Genomic DNA, 21,075 nt, shown 5'->3' with positions numbered 1-21,075 from the left:
TGGGGGCGTTTGAGGGGGGTCTTAAAGTCTGGAGAGACGGTACTTGGGCATATCACCAGGGCTAGCCGGTGCCGACCCTCTGGGCAACGTGACACTTTCTAGTGCGCATTTCCAGGGCGATAACGCAAGTGATCGTCCGTCGATCTATGCGAGGCCACCAGCTGAGGATTTCTACTGTGTCGCCGAATTCTCCCTTTTGATCGCCCATTGCCGTCCTGGAAAAGGAAGCCGCAGCCAGGGACAAAGCTCGTAGCTGCCTCGAACAGGAGTAAGGTTACTCCACCCGACTTCGGAGGCCGTAGTATTGGATCGCGCGTTGGTTAACCGGGTGTCCTGATAGGTAATCATTCTCGCCTGTTTCACAGCGGTACTGAAATGACAACTCCGGGGCCACGGGTGTCACGAAGCTTTCAGAGTGATGGCAAAGTTATTCCGAGTCACTCCTGGGTTGATCTCCGTCTTGGTAAACGGGGTCATGGGCTGCTGAGCAGGGCCCTGTCTCTTCCAGAAGGAGTAGGCCAATTTGTTCGTGAGCTTGACTTCGACCTGGGCGTATCCCAAGAGAGTCATCAGCTCGACGAGTCGACCCTGAGAGAAGTAGCGTGAGTTGGAGATGCAGCTTTTGGGTAGAACGATGAACAAGGCGGGGAAAACGCTGCGGGCGCTCTCTGGAAGATCGTCGTTGGGCTGACGGAGAAATGACAGCGTGCGGAGAAGCATATCCCCACGTAGCGAGTGGTCAGGGACGTAGTTCAGAACCAAACTGAGAGAGATGATATCAAACCGCTCTGTATCGTCCTTGGGAAGAGGTCTCTCCATGAAGTCCTGTTGGAGGATTCCCGGCTGTTGACTGTTAAGGTCGATGAGCTCCATCTCGAAAAACCCACTCTTGGAGCAAGCATTACCGACGCTGAGTGCGCCCACCTCAAGCATGCGCAAGCGGCGGCGTTCACTGCCGTGGTTGTCGCTCGTCGCCGCCGCCATGGTCTTTGTTGATTGGAGATTCGCCGATCGCAGCCACTCCAGAAGAACTTTTGAGCTGTCTCCACCACGATCTGTCCTTTGGCCCTGGAGACTGGCCTGCTGATACTCCTTGAGTCCGCCGAGCGAGGAGATTTCCGCAGCCAAAGCCGCAGCTTCTTTCTCGTCGTTTCTGGCCAAGGCCTGCTGTCGCTTCTTCTGTAGTGTGTGATGAGTGTTGATGAGAGTTCTGGTCTCTTTCCGACTGATCGACTTCGCCTTCTTCAGAGTAGGAGGCCTACCACTTGACAGGAGCTTCGGTGTTGGTTGTTGTCGAGCCATAGCTGATGAGCCGTCACTTCTCGAAAGATCAAATGTGACCGCACAAGGCTTTTGATTCCGGTGGTAAGAGTTATTGAAGAAACTTGATTTGCGCAGGGTATGTTGTCGGTCAGGATGCGATCACCAAAAGCCAGAGCTAGTATCAGAGAATCTCAAAGCTTGAGAGATATTGCGCAGGTTTGAAGTATCATGTGATCAAGAATCTCTCAGATCAAAATTTCGACATCCATGAGTTCTCCCGACCTGACCACGAACTGACTTCAAGGTGCCCAAGACAGGTGAGCTCCACTATCAGCGAACGGCGAATAGATATTGCGTTTCTCAGATAAGTCCCGCCCCAGTTGTCGAACGCAACGGGCCCAGCCTCGAGGGTGCACGGACCATGTAAGCGGGAAAAAAAAATCCAGTGCCCTAACACAAACCACAGAATCGGGGGAAAAAAAGGGAAAGTTCACGAGAGCCTTCTTTTCTCGACCTCAACCGCGACTCAGCCAGCTAACCCGACCAGCCAGCCAACGACCCCCAACACTCACAATGGCCCCTAACACCAAGAAAGGTACTTGACAGCAACACCATTCCAAGTTTTTCCAGCTCGATGAATCTTCTGCCCGTCGACGGCAACGGGGCGAACCTCCCGAGCATCATGCTGCAGCAGATTTTGCGAGTTCTTTGATCATAAAGAGCGATTGCTGATGCGACATCTACAGGCGGTGCCTCCAAGGCTCCCAAGGGCTCCAAGCAGGCCAATGCTGCTGCCAAGGCTGCCCTGAAGGGTGTAAGTACAACACAAACTTGACGAGGCGGTTCCTTGGAAGGAAGCGGGATCGATGAATGGCGGCGACCTCGACTGCTCGCTCCATGTCTCCCGCCTCCTCCTAGAAAGCATATTCAAGACGGACGACCGAAGCTGACATGCAAACTTCTTAGACCAACTCCCACAAGAAGACCAAGGTCCGCTACACGACCTCCTTCCACCGCCCCAAGACTCTCGTCGTCTCCCGCGCCCCCAAGTACCCCCGCAAGTCGATCCCTCACGAGCCCCGTCTCGACGAGCACAAGATCATCATCCACCCCCTCAACACCGAGAGTGCCATGAAGAAGATTGAGGAGAACAACACCCTCGTCTTCATCGTCGACATCAAGTCCAACAAGGCCCAGATCAAGCAGGCCCTCAAGAAGCTCTACGACATCGACACCGTCAAGATCAACACCCTGATCCGGTAAGAGAAGTTCCCGCTTATTTGGATGCGACATGCGCGCAACAGACAGACCACCAGATGAACTAACAATGACTGTATAGCCCTGACGGCTCCAAGAAGGCCTACGCCCGCCTTACCCCTGACGTCGATGCTCTTGACATCGCCGCCACCAAGCTGGCTCTCGTTTAAACGTTGAAATGACGGGAATGGGTACGGGAACAAAAAGCAATTCGGGTTCATTGACTGCAACGGCATTGGCATTGGCGTCTAAAGGTTGTTGATTAGATCCCCGAGGGTGGTATCCCAGGGGCGCAAATCGATTCCCCAGTCCTCGAGCTGGGGTACAATGACCAGGTTGAGTCTCAAAAATTGCATATGAACGCGGAACCACTGCCGCCCCTCGTGACCCTGTATTTGAACCACTACTGCTCCTTTTTGCTCCTTGTGCTCGCCAAGCAATGTAATCGCCAGACTTGTATGCACTCAATTGCAATGGCGTCGTGGGAAGTATCTTATTCCAATCATTTGTGATATGTCGTAGTCCTACAATGCTTGTACAATAGATGGGCGCCAGCTGAGGCATCTTCCATTCCCTTCTCGATATTTAAGTCCCATCCTCCTTGGCTCATGTGAGCATACAAATCATCTAGCCCGAACGCATGTTGTTCAGGTGCTTCATTGTGAGGAAGTTGACATCAAGGAAGCGGTCAACACAGTTGGCAAGGCACGACTCCTCTCCCCTTTCCAGTTTTGAGCCGCGAATCGAGCCGTTGGCGCACTTTTTCCAGCAAATTTCCGTGAGCGCGTGGGTTTCTGTCGTGATTGCATGTTAGCTTCCTTGATTGCCTCGGTTGCCTACTGCTGCCTCGCACTACGCTCTACAGAATCAGAGGTTGTGCTCACGTGATTGTATCTGCGACCGTTGCTGCTCGTTCGCAAGGAATTGACGGAGCTCGGCCTTGTCCTTGTCATTGAGCTGTTCCAGGTCGGTGTTCTGGAGGGCCTGCTTAGATGACTCCATGGCTTCCGTGTCTGACGCTGCGCTCCGGAGAAGTCGTATGATAACGCGACTGCGTGTGATTTAGAAAGTTCAAGATTTCGATCTTCCTTGAACAACGGTATTTGAGACCTGAGGCGTGCGTCGTTGCGATTGTTCTTCGTGGTGAAGGTTTTGGAATAACGAAGGTTCAAGTTCAGTTGACTTCAGCGCCGCACACTGCTCACACTTTTTCCCATGTCCCCACTCTGGGTCCCGCTACCTTAGTGTCAGTACTACCTAAGGTAGGTAGGACCTACCTCACCACATTGGCTCAGAATCCGCTTCGCTTGGACACCGCAGTTCTCTACTGAGCAGAGCCTATCAATAATTTTATTACGCATACTTGCAAGAAGTATACCTCGAGAAGCACATGCCCGACTTTACCGTAGAAAATGAACTCACGCTGCATGGTGGCTTTTGATTTTTCCCCACGTGTTCCACGGGTCAACAGTTATATTTGACACGCATCGTCAACAGACCCGATTGCATTGAGAGAATGGTGACATTACTACGCAGTCTAGTCATAATGCCATCCCTTCCTTCTTTTTCTTTTTTCTGCCGTCATTTCCCCTGATCACCTAGCCATAGTATCCGCCTAGCACATAAGGCCGTATCTTTAAATGTACTTGTATCTGCGAGCCAAAGCCAAGCTAACCACACAGAAGAAAATCAAACTTCCCAAGATGGTGAAGAATGGAGCGAGATTGTTGCTCCCTGCGAACGGAACTGGGACGTTCATGCCAAATAAACCGCTGACAAGGTTCAGCGGCACGAGGATGGATGCCAGGAAGGTGATCTTGCTTAGAACCAAGTTCGTGTGCGTGCCCTGCGAGATGCTGTTGATCGAAAGTTGCGCCAAGTAGTTGCTGTGAGAGCGAGACAAGATTTTCTCAAAGTGACCTAGGTTGGTGACCATGGTAACGACGTGATCTTGGATGTCACCAAGATAGAGGCCGATATCCATGCGAGGAGTGACCTTGTAGTTCTCGTTGCAGCGCTTTGTGAAGCCTCGGAGCACATCAGCTTTGCCTCCCAGAAGGCGCATCAAAGCCATAGTGTTCTTACGAACACGGCCGATTGATCGGAGGAAAGCGTTTGAGTCGTCTTCACGAGCCACGAAGACGCCATCCTCGATAGCATCTGCCTCGACTTCGATTTCACGAATGACGGGCGCGAAGCAATCGACAATATCGTCGCTGGTCAGAAGGTTAGCAAGAATTGCCAATATGCGCATGAAGATAAACTTACATTAGGGCATAGCAGATCCAGTCACTGCTGAGCGCAACGTAGTCCTTGAGAAGGGCGATGCGCTTCCGCACGTGCGACGCATGTGCGTTTGGCTCAAAGCTGAAGCTTAGAGTACCCTCACGGAAGACGACGACATAGATATTGAAGGGCTCGTATTCGATGCCGTCATCTTCCTGAACTGCGTGGAACGATCGGAAGCTCGCAAAGTAGTAAGAGGGGAAGAGCTCAATCTTCTCCCGAGCCTCTTGCGTTGTGATATCTTCGATGGTGAGCGGATGAACACCGAAAGCCTTGCAGAGAGCAACAACCTCCTCTTTGGTCGGGTTGTTGACGTTCAGCCACCAAACGCCATCCGACTCATCTGCAGGCAAGGCAAAGAGACCACGGAGGTCCTCTCCGGGTAGCACGAGGTCGCCCAGTTCTGCAGCGTGGATCGTTGACTCCCACGCCGAAGAAAAGAAGCTGAATCGGTTGGGATCCACCGGCTGTTGTGCTGAGGATTGCTTCGCCTTAGGCTCCTCCTCTACAGCGGGTTCCTTCTCGGGAGCATCCTGACCCGTGGACGAGTCCGAGGGCATGTTGAGAATATCTCCATCAACAGTGTGGAGCTGCAATTGTGGCTGCACAGCCTCCGATGTTTGCGGCCTGAGGTCTGGAAAAGCACGAAGAGAATCGCGGCGGCTGTTGACCCGCGAGGCCCTATCTGACTGAATGAAATTCTCGAGATAGTCAAAGTCAATGTACAACTGGTCTTTGCGCCGACCCTCCTGGAGAGGGAAGCAGACATCTTCCTCGGCGGACTGATTGGTAGCCAGACTGGCACCATCGTCCACCGTGTGCGGCCGGCTGCGATGGCTTCGGCGACTGCTGATCGAGACAGCTCGGTGCAGCTCTTCTTCGTCACCAGCCCGCTCCGCCTTAGACTCCGAAAAGGACATGCCACGCTCACGCCGACGCGCCTCAGCGAAGGCCTTGACGGAGTTTGGCGGCGACACGGATCGTTGATCCGTGATGGTCTCAACCGTCGGCCGACGAACACGACGAGCCGTTGGTGAGACATCAGCCCCTTCCTCATCAACAACTGCTTCTTCGAAGTCTCTCACCCGAATGTTGGCTGATGCATCGCCTGCGGCCGACTCGGGGCTCAGCAATCGAGCTCCGTAAAGCGTGTCGAAAGTGCCTCGACGGGGACGCTCTGGGTGAGGGGCAGCCGTGACCTGGTGACGGTGATCGTCAAGCTCAGGGATCGGCGTCTTGAATGTGCCCTCAGAGATGGTCTCCTCGTGGTCCGACATGATGAGAATTGTTGACAGTACGCTTGCGGTGCTCCTGGTATTTCGATTGACGCGACGAAACAGGCGAACCAGTCGATTTCACAGGACCGTAAGGGAGAGCGATGAGATATGTTACTCGGAATCGCTTCTCTTCAAATGCCTCCGCAACGCTCAACTCAGATGGCGATACCCATAACTGATGCGTTTAGTGACGTGCGATGCAGACCGCAGTTGATAGCACCCCGCGCGGCCGCGGCGCGCTGTCCGCTGAACGAATAGCTAGCTTCCAGGGCAAGCAGGGCCGCGACAGTCCTGAGAGCCGTGATAAACGCTGGAGATGCCAGCAGAGCGACGGCGTGACGTTGTCGCAGTTGATTGTTCCCAAGGTGTATAAAATCGGCAATGGGGGAACCCAGTTATGGAGGCTTCTTGTTCACTCCGCTGTAGACCCAGAAACCAGGACCTAGGAGTGAACGGGAGGGGGAGGTAGCGTCAGCTGCGAGTGAAGCCAACTTGGTGGTGTTCTGGTTGAGAGGGTAGTTCAGTTGGGTCTCGCGACCTGTGAAAATGAAGCCAGGCGAGGGCGATAATGCCGGACTGTGATGCAGTCACGCGAGAGCTAGGAGTTCGGACGAGCGTGTGCGATATCGAACGTAAAATTCCGCAAGAGTTTGAGGTTTGGCGATAAAGGACCAGAAAGAGGGATTTCCTGGCAATAGTAGCGGCAGAGGTACGAGAGGTGGTCTATTTGGGTCAACCCTAGATGCGGGACTCGTCGCCCGGAAACAGGTTCGTCCGTCGCAGTCCCGAAAGTCGACACTCAAAGAAGAAATCAGACTGATCTGATGGAATGTTCGTTCTGTACGAAGCAATGAGCAGAAACTGGCCGTGGGTAATGGAAGACTTGGGACGATTTGAACTTGCCCTCGAGCGGTGGTGTGGTCGAGTTTTTTCTTGTTTTTTCAGTGGGAAAGAAGAGAGAGAGAGAGAGAGGCTATAAAAGGGAGGAGAGGATTTCCTGGTTGTAATAAAAATTCCGAGCCAGGGAGACGCCCGGCAGAGGCGAGCCGAAGGAGAACTTTTTTCCCTTCAGGTGTCAAGCACCACCTGGCTCCGGCCAACAGCAGCCCAGCAGTTGGGCAGTGAGGTGGGGAACTAAAGTCGTCCAGCGTCGCTGCAGTGGTCTGTCACGGGTCCTCTGAGTAAGGTTCCTTAGGTGAGGACTGCTGTGGTGCCAGTACGCGACGTACCCCATAGGTATCTACCTTAGTGCGCTACCTTAGCACCCGTTTTACTAAAAAAAACCCTATACTATAAGCCACTTATATAGTAGATATAAAGTACCACAGTTCTTCTAATATAGTAAATAGATAATTAAGAAGGGGAAAATTCTTTAATAATATTTTAAATATATAATTTTATTTGAAATATTTTATAAAATTTATTTCTTAATTTTATTCCCTTATTTTACTATAGTATCTGTGGTATATACTAGTATCTACTATAGTATGCGGGGTTCTGTTTTTTTTTTTTTTTTTTTTTTTTTTTTTTTTTTTTTTTTTTTTTTTTTTTTTTTTTTTTTTTTTTTTTTTTTTTTTTTTTTTTTTTTTTTTTTTTTTTTTTTTTTTTTTTTTTTTTTTTTTTTTTTTTTTTTTTTTTTTTTTTTTTTTTTTTTTTTTTTTTTTTTTTTTTTTTTTTTTTTTTTTTTTTTTTTTTTTTTTTTTTTTTTTTTTTTTTTTTTTTTTTTTTTTTTTTTTTTTTTTTTTTTTTTTTTTTTTTTTTTTTTTTTTTTTTTTTTTTTTTTTTTTTTTTTTTTTTTTTTTTTTTTTTTTTTTTTTTTTTTTTTTTTTTTTTTTTTTTTTTTTTTTTTTTTTTTTTTTTTTTTTTTTTTTTTTTTTTTTTTTTTTTTTTTTTTTTTTTTTTTTTTTTTTTTTTTTTTTTTTTTTTTTTTTTTTTTTTTTTTTTTTTTTTTTTTTTTTTTTTTTTTTTTTTTTTTTTTTTTTTTTTTTTTTTTTTTTTTTTTTTTTTTTTTTTTTTTTTTTTTTTTTTTTTTTTTTTTTTTTTTTTTTTTTTTTTTTTTTTTTTTTTTTTTTTTTTTTTTTGTAGACTGGGTGCTTAGGTACTGTGCCTACCTGACCTTGCCTTCACAGTTGCGTACCTAGCTGAGTGGATCCGGGCCGGGCGGCACCGTGCAAGCCCACAGTTTGTGGGTCCGTCCAAACGGTTCGCGCTACACTGGTCTATTATGCCCTCCAAAGAGTGGTGCACGCCCAAGCCAAGTGCTTCCAGTGTCATGGGTGCGCCGCTTCGGGTGCTTCTGCCGTTGGCTGCTACCTGTCCGTACTCGTACCTAGGTAAAGCCAAGCATCGAAAGAAGTGTCCGTGCTTCCAAGCACCTACCTTACTATTACGAACTGGCATACTTGTCGCCAACTACACCCAGCGAGCTGCTGGTAGCCTGATCTGTTGATCGCCTCAAAATACCCAGCTTCTTACCTTTCGGGGATACATCTACGGGCCGACAGACGGATTCTATCCCTTGGCAAGCCGATTCCTTGCTGCACGCGTTTCTCGATCGCCCTTCAATCTTGCCATCAGACGCAGCATCTCGTACCGTCACACTGTCCTTCGCTTCGACACGTTTCCCTTCCACAGCCGGCATGGCTGATCAAATTCTCGACCAGGTGCGCGACCTGGCCGAGGGTCAGATTGTGAGTGCTACAAGACGTCTTTACCAAAACCACAATGTGCTGATGTCTGCCTCTCCTCAGGACTTCGAGGGCCAAAAGCTGGCCGACCTCTTGGCTACCCTCGTCCTCTCAGCATCCGGGGTAAGTCCGCACCTTAAAACTTTCAACACCACATCCCTCTTCTCCGCGACCTTCTAACAGTTTACATCTCAGGCACTCGCCTTCCTCGTTGGCTTTTTCCTTCAAGATATCAAGTTGGCGGTTTACATAGGTCTCGCTGGCACCGCCCTCACATTTCTTCTTATTGTGCCTCCTTGGCCATTCTATAAACAACACCCGGTGAAGTGGTTGGAAACTGGTGGCACGGGTGTACGCAATGTGGCTACAATAGAGAAATCAGGCTAAGGGTATCGAGAGTAATAGTCATAAGGCTAGGCGTAATCATTCCAGTGCTTCCTATGGTATCGTATCTGCTCGTGTGCCTTTACTCCTGGTCGGCCACATGGGCCAGCTTTGTGCAAAATGCCGCAGCCCATTCATTGTACCATTTGACTGTATGGAGGCGCTCCTGCGCGACTATGCGACGCCAAAACCATGTAATAATATCTCCTCGTGGGTAAACACCATATCAACGACCGTACTTCTGAAACTCCCAGTCACGGTTGTCCAGTGGGCACACTTGGCGGGCCTTGAGCCAGCGAGAAATACAATGGAAATGGAAGGCGTGCTGGTGGAAATGTTAGTATACGCACAGCTGTGTCGGGCGAGAATACATACGTTGCAAATGCCCCAAGCTACGGTGCACTCCTCGCTCGTGGCAGAGGCTTGGTTCGCTTGACACTCAATGCCTGTGGTGGTGTCAGTATGTCCGTGGAAACAGCTCCGCAGCCGATGTTCCTTCTATTCGACGTACAGAGGTCCATGATGTGGTTTCTGCAGATGGCGCAGTTGTCGACGACAATATCCCATGCCCAAAGTGCGACGGCGTTCCACTACCTATTCGTAAGCTCAGAAGGAATGTTAGATCCGAGATGCTAACCTTCTTGACCTCGAAGCGCTTCTTGCCGTCGGCGGCCTTGGAGTCACCGTCAGATCCCTTCTTGACGACGTTGCCAGGGGCATCGGTCATGTCAACGTCGGCCATGGTGGGATTCTAGAAACGGCGGGGTTCGATGGACGTTTCGGAGGGCGCGGCGAGTGCTGCGAAAGCGGAATACCGGGAGTCGAGGGGCGGGGTCGATGAGTTGGTGATGGAAATCAGACTTTGGCAGAAGAGCTCTCGAATTTAACGGTTGGTTGTACCTGATGCCTTAGTACCTGGTTGGAGGTGGGAGGGGGTCAGCACTGATCAGTGAGGTCAAAGAGGTGGCAGAATCGGCAGGTGACAGCAGGGTACAGCAGGAAGGTAGACAGGGAAGGCTGCCGTGCCTGAGAAAAGAACACGTCGGGTTGATGCGGTCGGAAGAATAAACAAATTTTATACCACTGTCCGTACCTCTTGGATGCTTTATCGCCGTGTTTCGTGGCTAGCTCTGCTCGTCTTCGCGGGCGTTGCGTTGGTGAGGCACTGCTGCTTGCCTTACCTTTGGCAGAGTAAGAGGCAAGGCTGCCACCAGTGGTTAAAGCAACTCCGTTTCGTAGGCAGGTGCGAGCTGTGATTGGATGGAGTTATGCCGTAAGCAGTAGGCAAGGCACACTAACTACTACTGCATAAGGTAGGTAGTACATACGGATACGTACCTGATGCCTGAATAAGGTGCCTTATAGTGCCTAAGCACCCACCTAGGACCTACATAGGTAGATGAGGTAGGTAGGTTGTGCGGACGGGCAGCGAAGGCCGGTGTGCCTTTCATGTCAGCTCTGACTTCCGCTGGCTTCCATCCATGGATTCCGAAATTACCTACTTAAGGTACGCTAGCCAAAAGATAGTCTAGGTACCATAGTCGTATGGCAGCATGGCCCTACCTGAGGTCCTGTCAGGTAAGGTACGGTACCCGTACCGCGTTCCATTTGCCCCGAGACACTCGCGTAGCTGGTGGTATCTATTTGATGACGGGAGTTCGAATATCGATCGAGCAGTGCGGGCGATGCGACGCCAATTCAGTCTCTGCCGCCCGCATTCCGAAGCCGAAAGCCGGGGCTGTTGGCTGGATTTGCAGTCATCAAGAGCAGCTGAAGACTTTAGCCTGACGAACTTCCAGTTCATACTGTCCGCAGCACAGTCCGAACTTCAAGATGCGGGTAGACAAACATTCAACCATGCTGTCTCCGCGTCACAGCAGTGACGCAGTTGGTCCTGGAAAGTGACTCGCGCCCTGCCATATTTGGTGCACGGGAAACAAGGATGGTGGGGTGCCTATCAGAGCAGGAGTGGCTTATCGTGAGGCTGGCATTGAGAACGGGCCCGGGAAATGGGGGGCGGCAGTGGCTCGGTTGCTTCTGATTGGATGTATTTATTTGGTCGGTGGTGTTGGACAGTTGCGAGGAACACAGGTTGGGATGGCATGCCGTGCCTCGCCTGGCCCTGCCGAACGAGCCCAATCTTGGCGCCAGGGTTACTTAAGCCCCTCTCCCCTCTTTCGCCATTGCCTAGCCGCATCACAGCTGCAGCCACTGCCCACCCCATCGCTGCTTCAGCGTCACCCTATCTACTCTTCGCCCTCCTTTTGCACGGCACAATGAGCAGAGCACCATCACGCGTTTCTTCTGCATCAGATAATTGCTTCTATTTTTCCCTTCCCCGAAACCCGCTTCCTCAGACAGACCATCCTCCCGGCGCTTGAACACGCAATCCGACCATCATCCGCCCGTAACCAAAGCGAAAATCCCAGTATCTTTAAGCATCAACACGACGCTCCCAGCGGCACGTCGACAGTCGCCGTTGCACTCACTCTGCGGTCGACCGATCTACCGACGAGCCTGCCTCATCTTAACGCATCATACCTAGCCTACGTACCTACAGCGCTCTGCCTGTACCGACTCGGCTCTGAGCACGAGACTGCCGTACACAAAGCACTCTTCTCGTTCCTTTGCCGTCTCTCATTACATTAATAACAACGCAAAGCGAAACATTGAAAGCCGAAAAGTGACACGCCAGATTGTCCCTTCAGACATCAGTATGCAGGAGACAACCAATCAAGCGAAGCCTACACCCAACCGTCGCCGAGGTCGAAATGGCGGCGGGAAGACGGCCGGGCAGAAAATGTACGCCTCCGAGAACGATATCGCAAATGTGTCGAATTCTGCCTTTGATCAGTTCGGCCTACACACTCCTCAGAAGTCCTACTCGGGTTCCCCAGATCCCCAGTCGGCCGCGGGGGCTCAGGCCGGCTCCAAGCAGCGCTCTCGCCACAAGCCTCGAGCTAAGAATTCCAGTGCCAATCCTGTAGCATCGCCAGACACGCGCCAGAACCGTCGGTCAACACCCCAGAGCATTCCCGTCAGCAACAAGCCAAACACCGCTGCAGCCTTCGCTGGCGCAACCTTCCACGCATCTCCCGCTCCTTCGGCTCTGCCTATGCCTAGCTTCTACTCGAAATCGATCCCCGAGTCCCCAGGCAATCCGGGCATGAGACGAGATGTTCAGCAGCAACCATCTCCCCCAGTGACGGAGCACGAGGCACCGACACCGCACCATCCATCGACTGTGCCTGTGGCCCGAGAGTCTCCCCTTGATGCAATCTTTCGAGCGGACAGGGCTGAAAAGGAGAAGGCACGTCGAGTAAGCTCTCTTCACTCCTCTTCTCGGCCTCAGGGGCCTGTATCGCCGTCGGCTCCCGCGCTCAGAGACAGTCCCTTCGCCGCGAAACCGTACAATACCCTCCCGGGGCATCGAATGCCATTCGAGCGATCCTCGAGCGGCATTTCTTCGGCAGAGCTGGATGGCTTTCCCGGCAAGCCACTTGGCCCTGCTTTTTCGACTCCCTACCAGGACCGCATTCGGGCTGCCCGCGCCGGTCCTAGTCAACCTTGTACACCAAAAGCTTCGGAAAACTCACCATCTGAGGACCGCTCCGAAGCCTTGAAGAAATACTTGTTTGGAGGCAAGGGTATGACAGGCTCTCCTCAACCCTCGCCACCGGCACCTTCAACATCCCACGCCAGTAATGTCATTGTTGGAAACAAAACACAAGCCGAGGAGGCCCGATCTTCCGATCTTCGTGTCATGGAGGACAGTCTTCGTCGAATCCTCAAACTAGACTCCCCTCTGGCGGCTGCCAAATCGGGAGAACGTCCTTTGTACTCTTGAAGAAGCCACTGGTCTGGACTATGAGGTGGACATTTTCCGTACGCCACCCATCAACCAGGTGTCCATGCTCTATGGATGTGAAACTTTTGGACCAACAACTAGCATGGAACGGGAGTCTCTGCGAGTTCTAGCTGCTGATTGTGATTTTTGTTGTTGGGTGTCTTGGGGTTACGGGATGTGGCAAAATTGGCAGATGCTTTTTTTGTGCCCACGCCAGGAGTATTCAACTTGATACCCGGAGGCGACATCGATGTTTTTCTTCAGATAGGACAATTTCAATCATTTTCCGTCTGCATTTTCGTTGGAACGCTTCGTGACGTACTTTTAAAGGTATATAATATACTCTTCGACAAACGGACAGTCTACCTTGTCTTAGGACCACTGGCTGTGAATGCCCGTCAGTGTGATGCACGTCGAGAATACATGAATGGACCATAAACGTTGATGGGAAGTATGTTGTATTCACCCTGTGCAAAAGCTCGGCTTGAACTCGACGGGAAGCAAGGTGGGCATGAAGAATACTAGTAAGATTTCCTGCGTCGGCTCTCATAGGGTACGGGTGTAAATGCAGCTGGATCTCGGAGTTTCATTCGGATCTTACCCCGAGGTCTGTTCTCGAACCTGTTCGTAAATTGGGGATGGCGATGTGCTTTGCTAGATCAGCCCATACCAATTTGGGCCGTGCAAACATTCACGATAGGCAGCATACCACATAGTCTAGGCGAGCTAGAGGTAAAGCCTTGATTCTCGATGTTGCACGGGGTTTCAACTCGTTTCTGCCCTGTTGTCCAAGGCCATCATACTGATGCCGTGCTGGTTGTATGGTGAATGCAAGATACCTCGTCCTGTCATCTTAACACCATGATAAGCCATAGCAGGGGCGAAGGGGCTGGGAGCAGGTGGGGAAATGAATCAAGTATGCTTGCCCGGAATCACAACAAGAAGAAACGCCACTTGTCCTGCTATCATGTGTCGTTGTGACGGATCAGACAATCGAGCTACAAACGCAAACAGAGCCACGTCCGTATCTCAGGAGCTTGTGACCCATATGTCCAAGCTCTTGACGTAAATAGTTATATACACAAGCGTGACGACGAGACAGTAGAAGGCAAGATTGCAAGTATTGTCACAAGTCGCTGCGCATCAGGCAGTGACGAGCAACTGTAATCAAGAACAAGTCATGAATATATTAGATCTGTCGTGTCTGCTATCTGATCGTACAACTATCAAGCTTTCCCATACTGATTCAACCCTTATCATTGGGAGTCTGAAGAAATTGTAAAGAAATCAAGCAGATACGAGCGGTAAGTGAATTAATTAACACTTAGGGAGCGGCGCATTTATGCATCTAATGTACCTAAGCGGGAGGAGATCGGGGGAGTATGCAACAAAGAAGAACCGTAGTCACGAAGGCACGTGACACCGCGACAGCCACCCAACCAAATTAATAAACGCTGTATGGTATCGCGACTGCCTGTAACCCACGTTCAACTTATTCCACGCCGAATCCAGCACAATAGAGACTCTGGAATTCAATTTCTCATCTCATCACTACTGGAACAATCAGGAAAAGCGTATTTCTTGCAGCTTGCGCATCATCATGAGTTCAGAATACAATCCAGCGCCTTTTGCATCACCAGATGCGGAAGATGACCCGGATCTGGCCTTGGCCATTGCATTATCTTTGCAACAAGAAGACACCACACGTCACAATCGATCAGAGGCGTCAAATGCGACAGCGAGCCCTTTGAAGCAGTCCATCAAGTCTACCACTGGTGTTACGTTTGGGTGCCTTGCTCTTGACAGGAAAAGAATGGAAGAGGAACGTCTCGCAAGACTGGGAAAACGATCAGCCACGCGAGCTGACCTTGACGAGAACATTAAGATGTCAAAATCTCAACGGACTGATGCCGCTGACAGCCAAGAGTTAAGAGACGCTGTCCCTGTTCTGAAGGTACAGGAGCAAGCAGCCAATGCCCTCGATCTACCTTTCGCCAAGGGAGTCTTCAGGAGAACCTGGACACGAGGATACCCGAGAAGGGGCGATGATATCAAGATCGAAGAAGTGTTGCAAAAAGAGCAGCTGCAGCTCGCCGTTCTTTCCTCATTTCAATGGGATGAGGAGTGGCTACTATCGAAGATCGACTGTCGGCGCACCAAGATGGTGCTGGTTGCGTATGCAGCAAACGACGCAGAGGTACGTGGAAAACTGCCAACAAAGCCCCTATCCGTGACCGATGACACGTTCACTGACACTATCCAACAGAAAGCAGTGATTAGGTCAAACGCCCCTGCTGGGCTCATCAGATTCTGCTTCCCGCCCATGCACGGCGGGTATATGCATTCTAAGTTGCAGATCCTAAAGTATGAAGGGTAAGGCGTCTCCATTCTTTAAACTACCGGCAGCTACTGAGATTATGGCAGCTATCTCCGACTTGTGGTTCCTTCCGGCAATCTGGTTCCCTACGATTGGGGAGAAACGGGTGTTCTAGAAAACGTTCGTCGTCTCCAATTCATCAAAATCCTCCTCATGGTCTAGCTCACACTGGCAGATGGTGTTTCTCATCGACCTGCCTCGCTTCGAGACGCAGCAGACTACAGCCAGTACGGAGACACTGTTTGGAAAGGAACTACGGCGCTTCCTAACAGCTCTTGGTATTGGTGAGAAACTGGTCAAGAGCCTTGACAATTACGACTTTTCCGAAACGAGTCGCTACGGATTTGTCCATACAATGTCAGTCAATCGAACGAGGGTCACTGCAAAGATGGCATCGACTCTGACAGCTGACTTCAATCCGCAGTTCCGGGAGCCATGCGAATGACTCTTGGCAGCACACAGGTCAGTATACCCCCCAAGGCCGAAGGCGCCAGAAATTGATGTTTGTGGCGTGTCAAATAAGAACTGATGGTTTAAAATTAGGCTACTGTGGACTCGGAAACACTGTTCGTAGTCTGGGGTTAGCAACCGACTATCCCGTCGACGTCGACTACGTGGTATGTAGGCTGAACAGTTTTCCCAGCTCTTGGCGGGCAGTTTGACAAGGGGGTTTCGCTAAGCAATTTGTCATCAGGCTTCTTCGCTGGGATCTTTGAACCATGGTTATTTGACAGCTATTTACAATGCTTGTCAAGGTAAGTGTGGTTGCACTCAAAACCTGTCGAGACTTGACGGGGTGATCAGCGGACTAACACCCCACGACACCCTTGTAGGTGATTCGGGCATGAAGGAATACGAAGCAAGACAGTCCAAATCGACCAGAAGCAAGGCCGGAAGGTCAGGTCCTTCCGGTTCTAGAACAATTACCACCGAAGCGGTCGATTTGCAGCATCATTTCCGTATTTATTTTCCGACCGAAAAGACCGTTTCGAGCAGCCGAGGCGGTAGATCTGTTAGTGTGTCCCGGCCGGGATCGCCGCGGCGCCGGTCGATCCTGGTGCCCAAATGCCCCTGTCTTTCGAGAATGCTCATTTCGCGTCATTAAACAGGCTGCCGGCACTATTTGCATGCAAGAGAAGTGGTGGAAGTCTTCCACCTTTCCGCGAGAATTACTGCGAGATTGCGAAAGTACCCGAACAGGTCTGCTGTTGCATAGCAAGGCCATTTTTGTGCGAGAACGAGCGTGCAACGGTGCGGTCTGGGCATACATGGGGAGCGCAAACTTGTCAGAGAGTGCATGGTAAGTCATCGCGAGGCCTGGTGACAGGCGGCACCAACGTCGCAGTAGTAAGAAGGCCGGGGAGGGAGGGGCCAGAGGAACCATATGCCGTCTAAGCAGGACGTGACGAAACGACGTGGATCGATCATAAGGCTGACCTAAATTGGAATCTAGGGGCCGGTTAGTGAAGGACCGGGAGTCGGGAACGGCCAAGCTCTCCTGTCGCAACTGGGAGTGCGGCGTGTTGGTCGTAGTGGGCAGGACGGCGGGCTGCGCGGATTCTGGGACGCGGCGGGGAGCCGACCAAGGTGCCCAGACGCTGAAGCGGGCGCGGGCGCAGACTCACATGGGTCGCGGCGGAAATGAGGGCGATGAGGAAAACCCGCAGCACCAGCACTGGCGGCAGCGACACCAAGGCGAGTCACCAGGCTTCGATGAAGTGTTTGGAACGACGATGCCCATTCCGATGAAGGTGCCGGCGGGGCTCTACATGTCAGATGAATCGGCAGCCAGCCGGCCTTGGTTTTTCATGAAGGCCGATTGACCAGGGATGTGGGACTGGGGACGAAGCGAGAGGGAGGGGGTGTGATTCAGCTGAGACACCCCTAGCAATTGGCGGAAGAGCGTCCGAACGTGCACGATAGATAAATGGCCCTCAGCGACAGTCGTATCAGCTTTGTGTTTATGCCGTTTAGGGGGGCGCGGCAAAGGAACAGAGGAAAGGGAGAGCAGGCAAGCGTAGCACGGACATGGATCTTCACAGATGGCATGGCGTCGTCTCAACCTGGAGCAAACCCCGGGTCGGCCGGGCTAATTAGCCCTCCGATGGCGGGACCTCAGCATCTTTACGGGTTCTACCTATCGCGCCTATTCGTGCCTTGGTCAAGCGTTGCTGTGCTGCCGATTTTAAGGACTAGCGTCTATTGAACGATATGGCCTAGTGAATCCGCGGTTTGCATGTCCCGCTTGGATGGCATGGGGGCCAACAAAGTACACTATACGTACCTACCCATTCGTGAGTCGCAATGAGATGGATCACAGCAATTCGTAGTGGCAGCTGGGCGGGGAAGAAAAGGATGGGGGAAAGTTTTTTTATTAGAAAAAAAAAAAAGGGAAAAAAAAAGAGGCTAGCGTCTAGCGTCTAGCGTCCAGCTGGGTCTCCATAACAAGCTAAGAAGATTCGGAGTTAGATGTCCCTCGGGTACGGATATGCTGGTTTCGCAATATGGATTAGTACATGTGCGAGACACACATTTGGGTATTCCATGATACCGAGGGCACGGCAGTCCACATACCGGTTGAATCCGGTGAATTGGATATGGGTTGTACTGGGCAGGTCGCGCAGCATACCTACACCACCGTGGTACATAGAGCACAGCGTCAAATCCAAAGACGGTACCGATACACTGCAGAACCGTGACAGACCCTGGAGGGGGCAATATGGGAGCAATAGATGTGCGTAGGGGTGGCGGACGGGACGATGGGAAAGTGGCCGATTGCCTACATACCCCGGAGAGGTAACGGCCAGTGGGCAGCTTGGTCGCAACCCTTCTGGCACCCCCCAACTGGGCTTGCCGCCGCAGCAAATTAAGGCATGTGGTGACTTAAGCACCGGGAATGATGGGGTTGGTGAATGCTGGCGGTGACACGGTTTCAACTTGCTCGTGGTTGGATCAGCCATACCGAAAACCAAAAACCGAGGTGACGAGGAAGCGAGATGGGAACCCGAGGTACTAGCGAAACGGACGGCGAGTGGTTCGTTATGCGTAAAGTGGGAGGATAGCAGTGCCGGCATCGATGGGGTAGCGCATCTCCCTCCGTCAAATTGCAAATACCATGCGTAGCACCGTGAGGGTGGCAGTTAAGTGAGAAGGAGATGGTGATAGTGCCCAAGGGGCGATCGACCACCACCTTTGGCCGCTCAGGGCAGGGCAAGGCAAGCTTAGGCGAGGCGAGGCAGAAGGGCAGGACAGAGCAGAATGGGAAAAGAACAGTCGAGTTCTACACTCCATACGCCATTGCTCGAGTATGAGGGACAACGCTGCAGAAGAGCTCAGTAACACGTACCGACTGACGTGTGGTGCCGGCGATGATGTCGGCAGGTCTCAGAGATTTGCAGTGCAATGTACGTAGTGCGGATACACTCTAGCGTACAAATGCCTTTGGACGCTTGGCTACGTACCGGACTTACCTCACGGATACAAGCGCTTGGAAGCTTGGCAAGTTGGGGTCCTTGTCGAGTTGGGCCGCTAGCGCGAACTCCAGATTGTGAGATCGCAAGTTTGGTTTCTTTTTCCGTGGGCTCTTCTTCATCAGTCGGCCCCCCTCCCCCAGTGGCTGGGTTTGGACCCCTGGAGTTGGGTCCAGAACTACGACCAGAACCAGCCAGAATGGCAAACAGGCAGCGCAATGGGGTTGAATTATGGATTGGGATGGGATGCATGGGGGATCCTGATCGGCAGTGAGGGGCCAAGCAGCAGGGCAGGATGACACTGCGGAAATGGCTAGGCGTGGACACCTGTGCTATGTACGTACCCCGTGTCACCTGGGTAGTATACTATGTACGTGCCTACCTACAAGACCTAAAGTAGCTTACTAAGTGCCGCAGCTTCTTCTGAGAACACCCACCAGCGCCACCCTAATCTGCCCTGTCTTTTTCTTTATTTCTTTTCAATCCGCCATTTCAAGTGGGTCGACAGTGGATCAGACTGATCCTTGCCGTCTTTGGCCTCGCTAGCTTGAGGCTGTGATGCAGCGCGGGCGGGTTTGTGAGGTGGAGTTGCAACATTTTCTCGACTTTGTCAACGGCATCGCTTGATTGGATGGATGTTGCGGCTTCTGCGGCGTTGAGCTCGACCGGTACGGACGGGACAGTCGGATTGGCGACGGACACTTGTGATGCGTCCTGAGCGGTGAATGGCTTGTTCATTCGATACGACTCGATTCAACTCGAGTCCGTACGGGTATGTGTCCGTGATGATTAGCAGCAGTACGGATGGATCCAATACTGCACTGCGCAGGTGCACTCACTACATGGAAACAGACGGGCCGCAACGGCCAGCTACCAGACTAAGGTAGACCAGAATGATGCGCTTTGCGGACATCTGAGGACCGCACCTCATGTCGCTGTCCATCTCGAACAGCGACATAACATGGCGAGGTGATGGCGAGCGCAGCTGGGCCTGGACTCGCCCGCCATTGGAGACATTGGGGTCGGCCCTCCACGTCGCCTTGGCCCTTATTGTGGTAGTCTTGGCAGATGGGCCGAGTTGCGGTGGGGCCGGACATATTCGCATGTCCGCCCGGGCAGAGGACTGACAATTCAATTTGGCCCAGAGAGAGACAAAGAACGGAGACGGGCACTTTTGTCGGGGATCTAATTACATGCACCCCGCCAACTACTACACGGCAATTTCTGTGCAACAATCTCCCCGGCAAGAACCATGCTGTCGTCGATGCGAATGATCTGACGAACCCATGCGATGAAAGAATCCACAGAGCTCAGAAACAGAACAGCATCAAAGTCCCAGAGAGTCCGTATGTACTGCATAGTATGTACGGAAACCACTCACATTTCGCAAATGCGGGAATGGGAGCTGCGCCGGGATTGACATTGCCTGTCGCCATGCCCAAGCCCACACCCACGGCGGCAGCGGCTGCGGTTTCGGCTTCGGGGCCCAGGGGAATGGTTGACCTTTGATTCTTGACCAGGGCCCGACATGTCAATCTATTACGTGCACCGTCAGATCGAGCCCGCATTTGCATCTGCGGATATGTGCGCTACCTTGGGTACTGTTCTGCATGTACATATCTGTGCCTGTGCTTGTAGGCTGCGTCTACAGATCGCAAGGTTGGAACGACGTTGGCGTGGAGGAGATATTGCCTGATGACTTTGCGACTACAAACCCCGCCTTCACCGCGCAACATGTTACAGTTAGTTGCTCGATTTGCTCCCCTTGATCACTAATCCTTTGTACTTCAACCCGACTTTGGATTGCGCATCGTCTTAATTTAATGCTTTGTTGGCTATGAAGCAGGACGCTAGCGACTGCTATTCGAGCATTGGTGGATGGCCTACACCACCACCTTTTTACTGTGCACCTACTTAGTGGTAACGACTTCAACAAGCCTCGCGTCGCGTCGCCTCAACGTCAGGTAGGCGGGTAGAGGTTCCGGGGGCCTGCCAAGTGCCTAAGAACGATGCTGGCGCTAGTGGGACTCGACCGGCGGGGAGATAGGCTTGGTGGAGGGGACCGAAAAGTCAATTGACTACCCAAGTTGGCCGATGATGCCGCCCTTGAGCCAATACGTGGTAGCCGCGCAGACAAAATCGTACCATGCCTACATGTGTAGCGAAGGTCCAAATGCCCAAAGGACCGGAGGGTCGAGGTGCGATACCAGTGGAAGCACACCTCAGG

General features: G+C 51.7%; 7 protein-coding genes across 7 annotated transcripts; 4 read left to right on the top strand and 3 right to left on the bottom strand.

The window, feature by feature from the left end:
- Positions 1–399: 399 nt before the first annotated feature.
- GCG54_00006569 (25S rRNA (adenine(2142)-N(1))-methyltransferase) lies at positions 400–1,302 on the bottom strand (the record flags this gene model as incomplete). The annotated part of the gene is made up of 1 exon (XM_045406568.1): positions 400–1,302. One exon carries the CDS (start codon positions 1,300–1,302, stop codon positions 400–402), a length of 903 nt encoding a protein of 300 aa, XP_045269820.1.
- A 534-nt stretch (positions 1,303–1,836) lies between these two features.
- Positions 1,837–2,690, top strand: GCG54_00006568 (60S ribosomal protein L23a; the record flags this gene model as incomplete). The annotated part of the gene is made up of 4 exons (XM_045406567.1): positions 1,837–1,858; positions 2,010–2,077; positions 2,230–2,522; positions 2,603–2,690. The coding sequence occupies 4 exons, from the start codon at positions 1,837–1,839 to the stop codon at positions 2,688–2,690; spliced, it is 471 nt and encodes a 156-aa protein (XP_045269819.1).
- A 457-nt stretch (positions 2,691–3,147) lies between these two features.
- Positions 3,148–6,083, bottom strand: GCG54_00006567 (putative metal ion transporter C27B12.12c; the record flags this gene model as incomplete). The annotated part of the gene is made up of 4 exons (XM_045406566.1): positions 3,148–3,314; positions 3,405–3,571; positions 4,263–4,736; positions 4,789–6,083. 4 exons carry the CDS (start codon positions 6,081–6,083, stop codon positions 3,148–3,150), a joined length of 2,103 nt encoding a protein of 700 aa, XP_045269818.1.
- Positions 6,084–8,722: 2,639 nt separating this feature from the next.
- Positions 8,723–9,157, top strand: GCG54_00006566 (uncharacterized protein; the record flags this gene model as incomplete). The annotated part of the gene is made up of 3 exons (XM_045406565.1): positions 8,723–8,773; positions 8,834–8,893; positions 8,954–9,157. 3 exons carry the CDS (start codon positions 8,723–8,725, stop codon positions 9,155–9,157), a joined length of 315 nt encoding a protein of 104 aa, XP_045269817.1.
- Positions 9,158–9,380: 223 nt separating this feature from the next.
- Positions 9,381–9,896, bottom strand: GCG54_00006565 (E3 ubiquitin-protein ligase RBX1; the record flags this gene model as incomplete). Its single annotated transcript, XM_045406564.1, has 4 exons — positions 9,381–9,479; positions 9,530–9,600; positions 9,666–9,744; positions 9,792–9,896. The coding sequence occupies 4 exons, from the start codon at positions 9,894–9,896 to the stop codon at positions 9,381–9,383; spliced, it is 354 nt and encodes a 117-aa protein (XP_045269816.1).
- A 1,974-nt stretch (positions 9,897–11,870) lies between these two features.
- Positions 11,871–13,001, top strand: GCG54_00006564 (uncharacterized protein; the record flags this gene model as incomplete). Its single annotated transcript, XM_045406563.1, has 1 exon — positions 11,871–13,001. One exon carries the CDS (start codon positions 11,871–11,873, stop codon positions 12,999–13,001), a length of 1,131 nt encoding a protein of 376 aa, XP_045269815.1.
- Positions 13,002–14,601: 1,600 nt separating this feature from the next.
- On the top strand, positions 14,602–17,201 carry GCG54_00006563 (uncharacterized protein; the record flags this gene model as incomplete). Its single annotated transcript, XM_045406562.1, has 11 exons — positions 14,602–15,198; positions 15,268–15,374; positions 15,426–15,498; positions 15,554–15,735; positions 15,803–15,840; positions 15,922–15,995; positions 16,073–16,133; positions 16,212–16,390; positions 16,488–16,678; positions 16,706–16,780; positions 16,832–17,201. 11 exons carry the CDS (start codon positions 14,602–14,604, stop codon positions 17,199–17,201), a joined length of 1,947 nt encoding a protein of 648 aa, XP_045269814.1.
- Between the last annotated feature and the right edge of the window lie 3,874 nt (positions 17,202–21,075).

The sequence above is a fragment of the Colletotrichum gloeosporioides genome (assembly GCF_011800055.1).
Source record: "Colletotrichum gloeosporioides strain Lc1 chromosome Unknown consensus_10, whole genome shotgun sequence".
NCBI classification, from domain to species: Eukaryota; Fungi; Ascomycota; class Sordariomycetes; order Glomerellales; family Glomerellaceae; genus Colletotrichum; species Colletotrichum gloeosporioides.
This window is presented reverse-complemented; position numbering and strand designations above follow the sequence as displayed.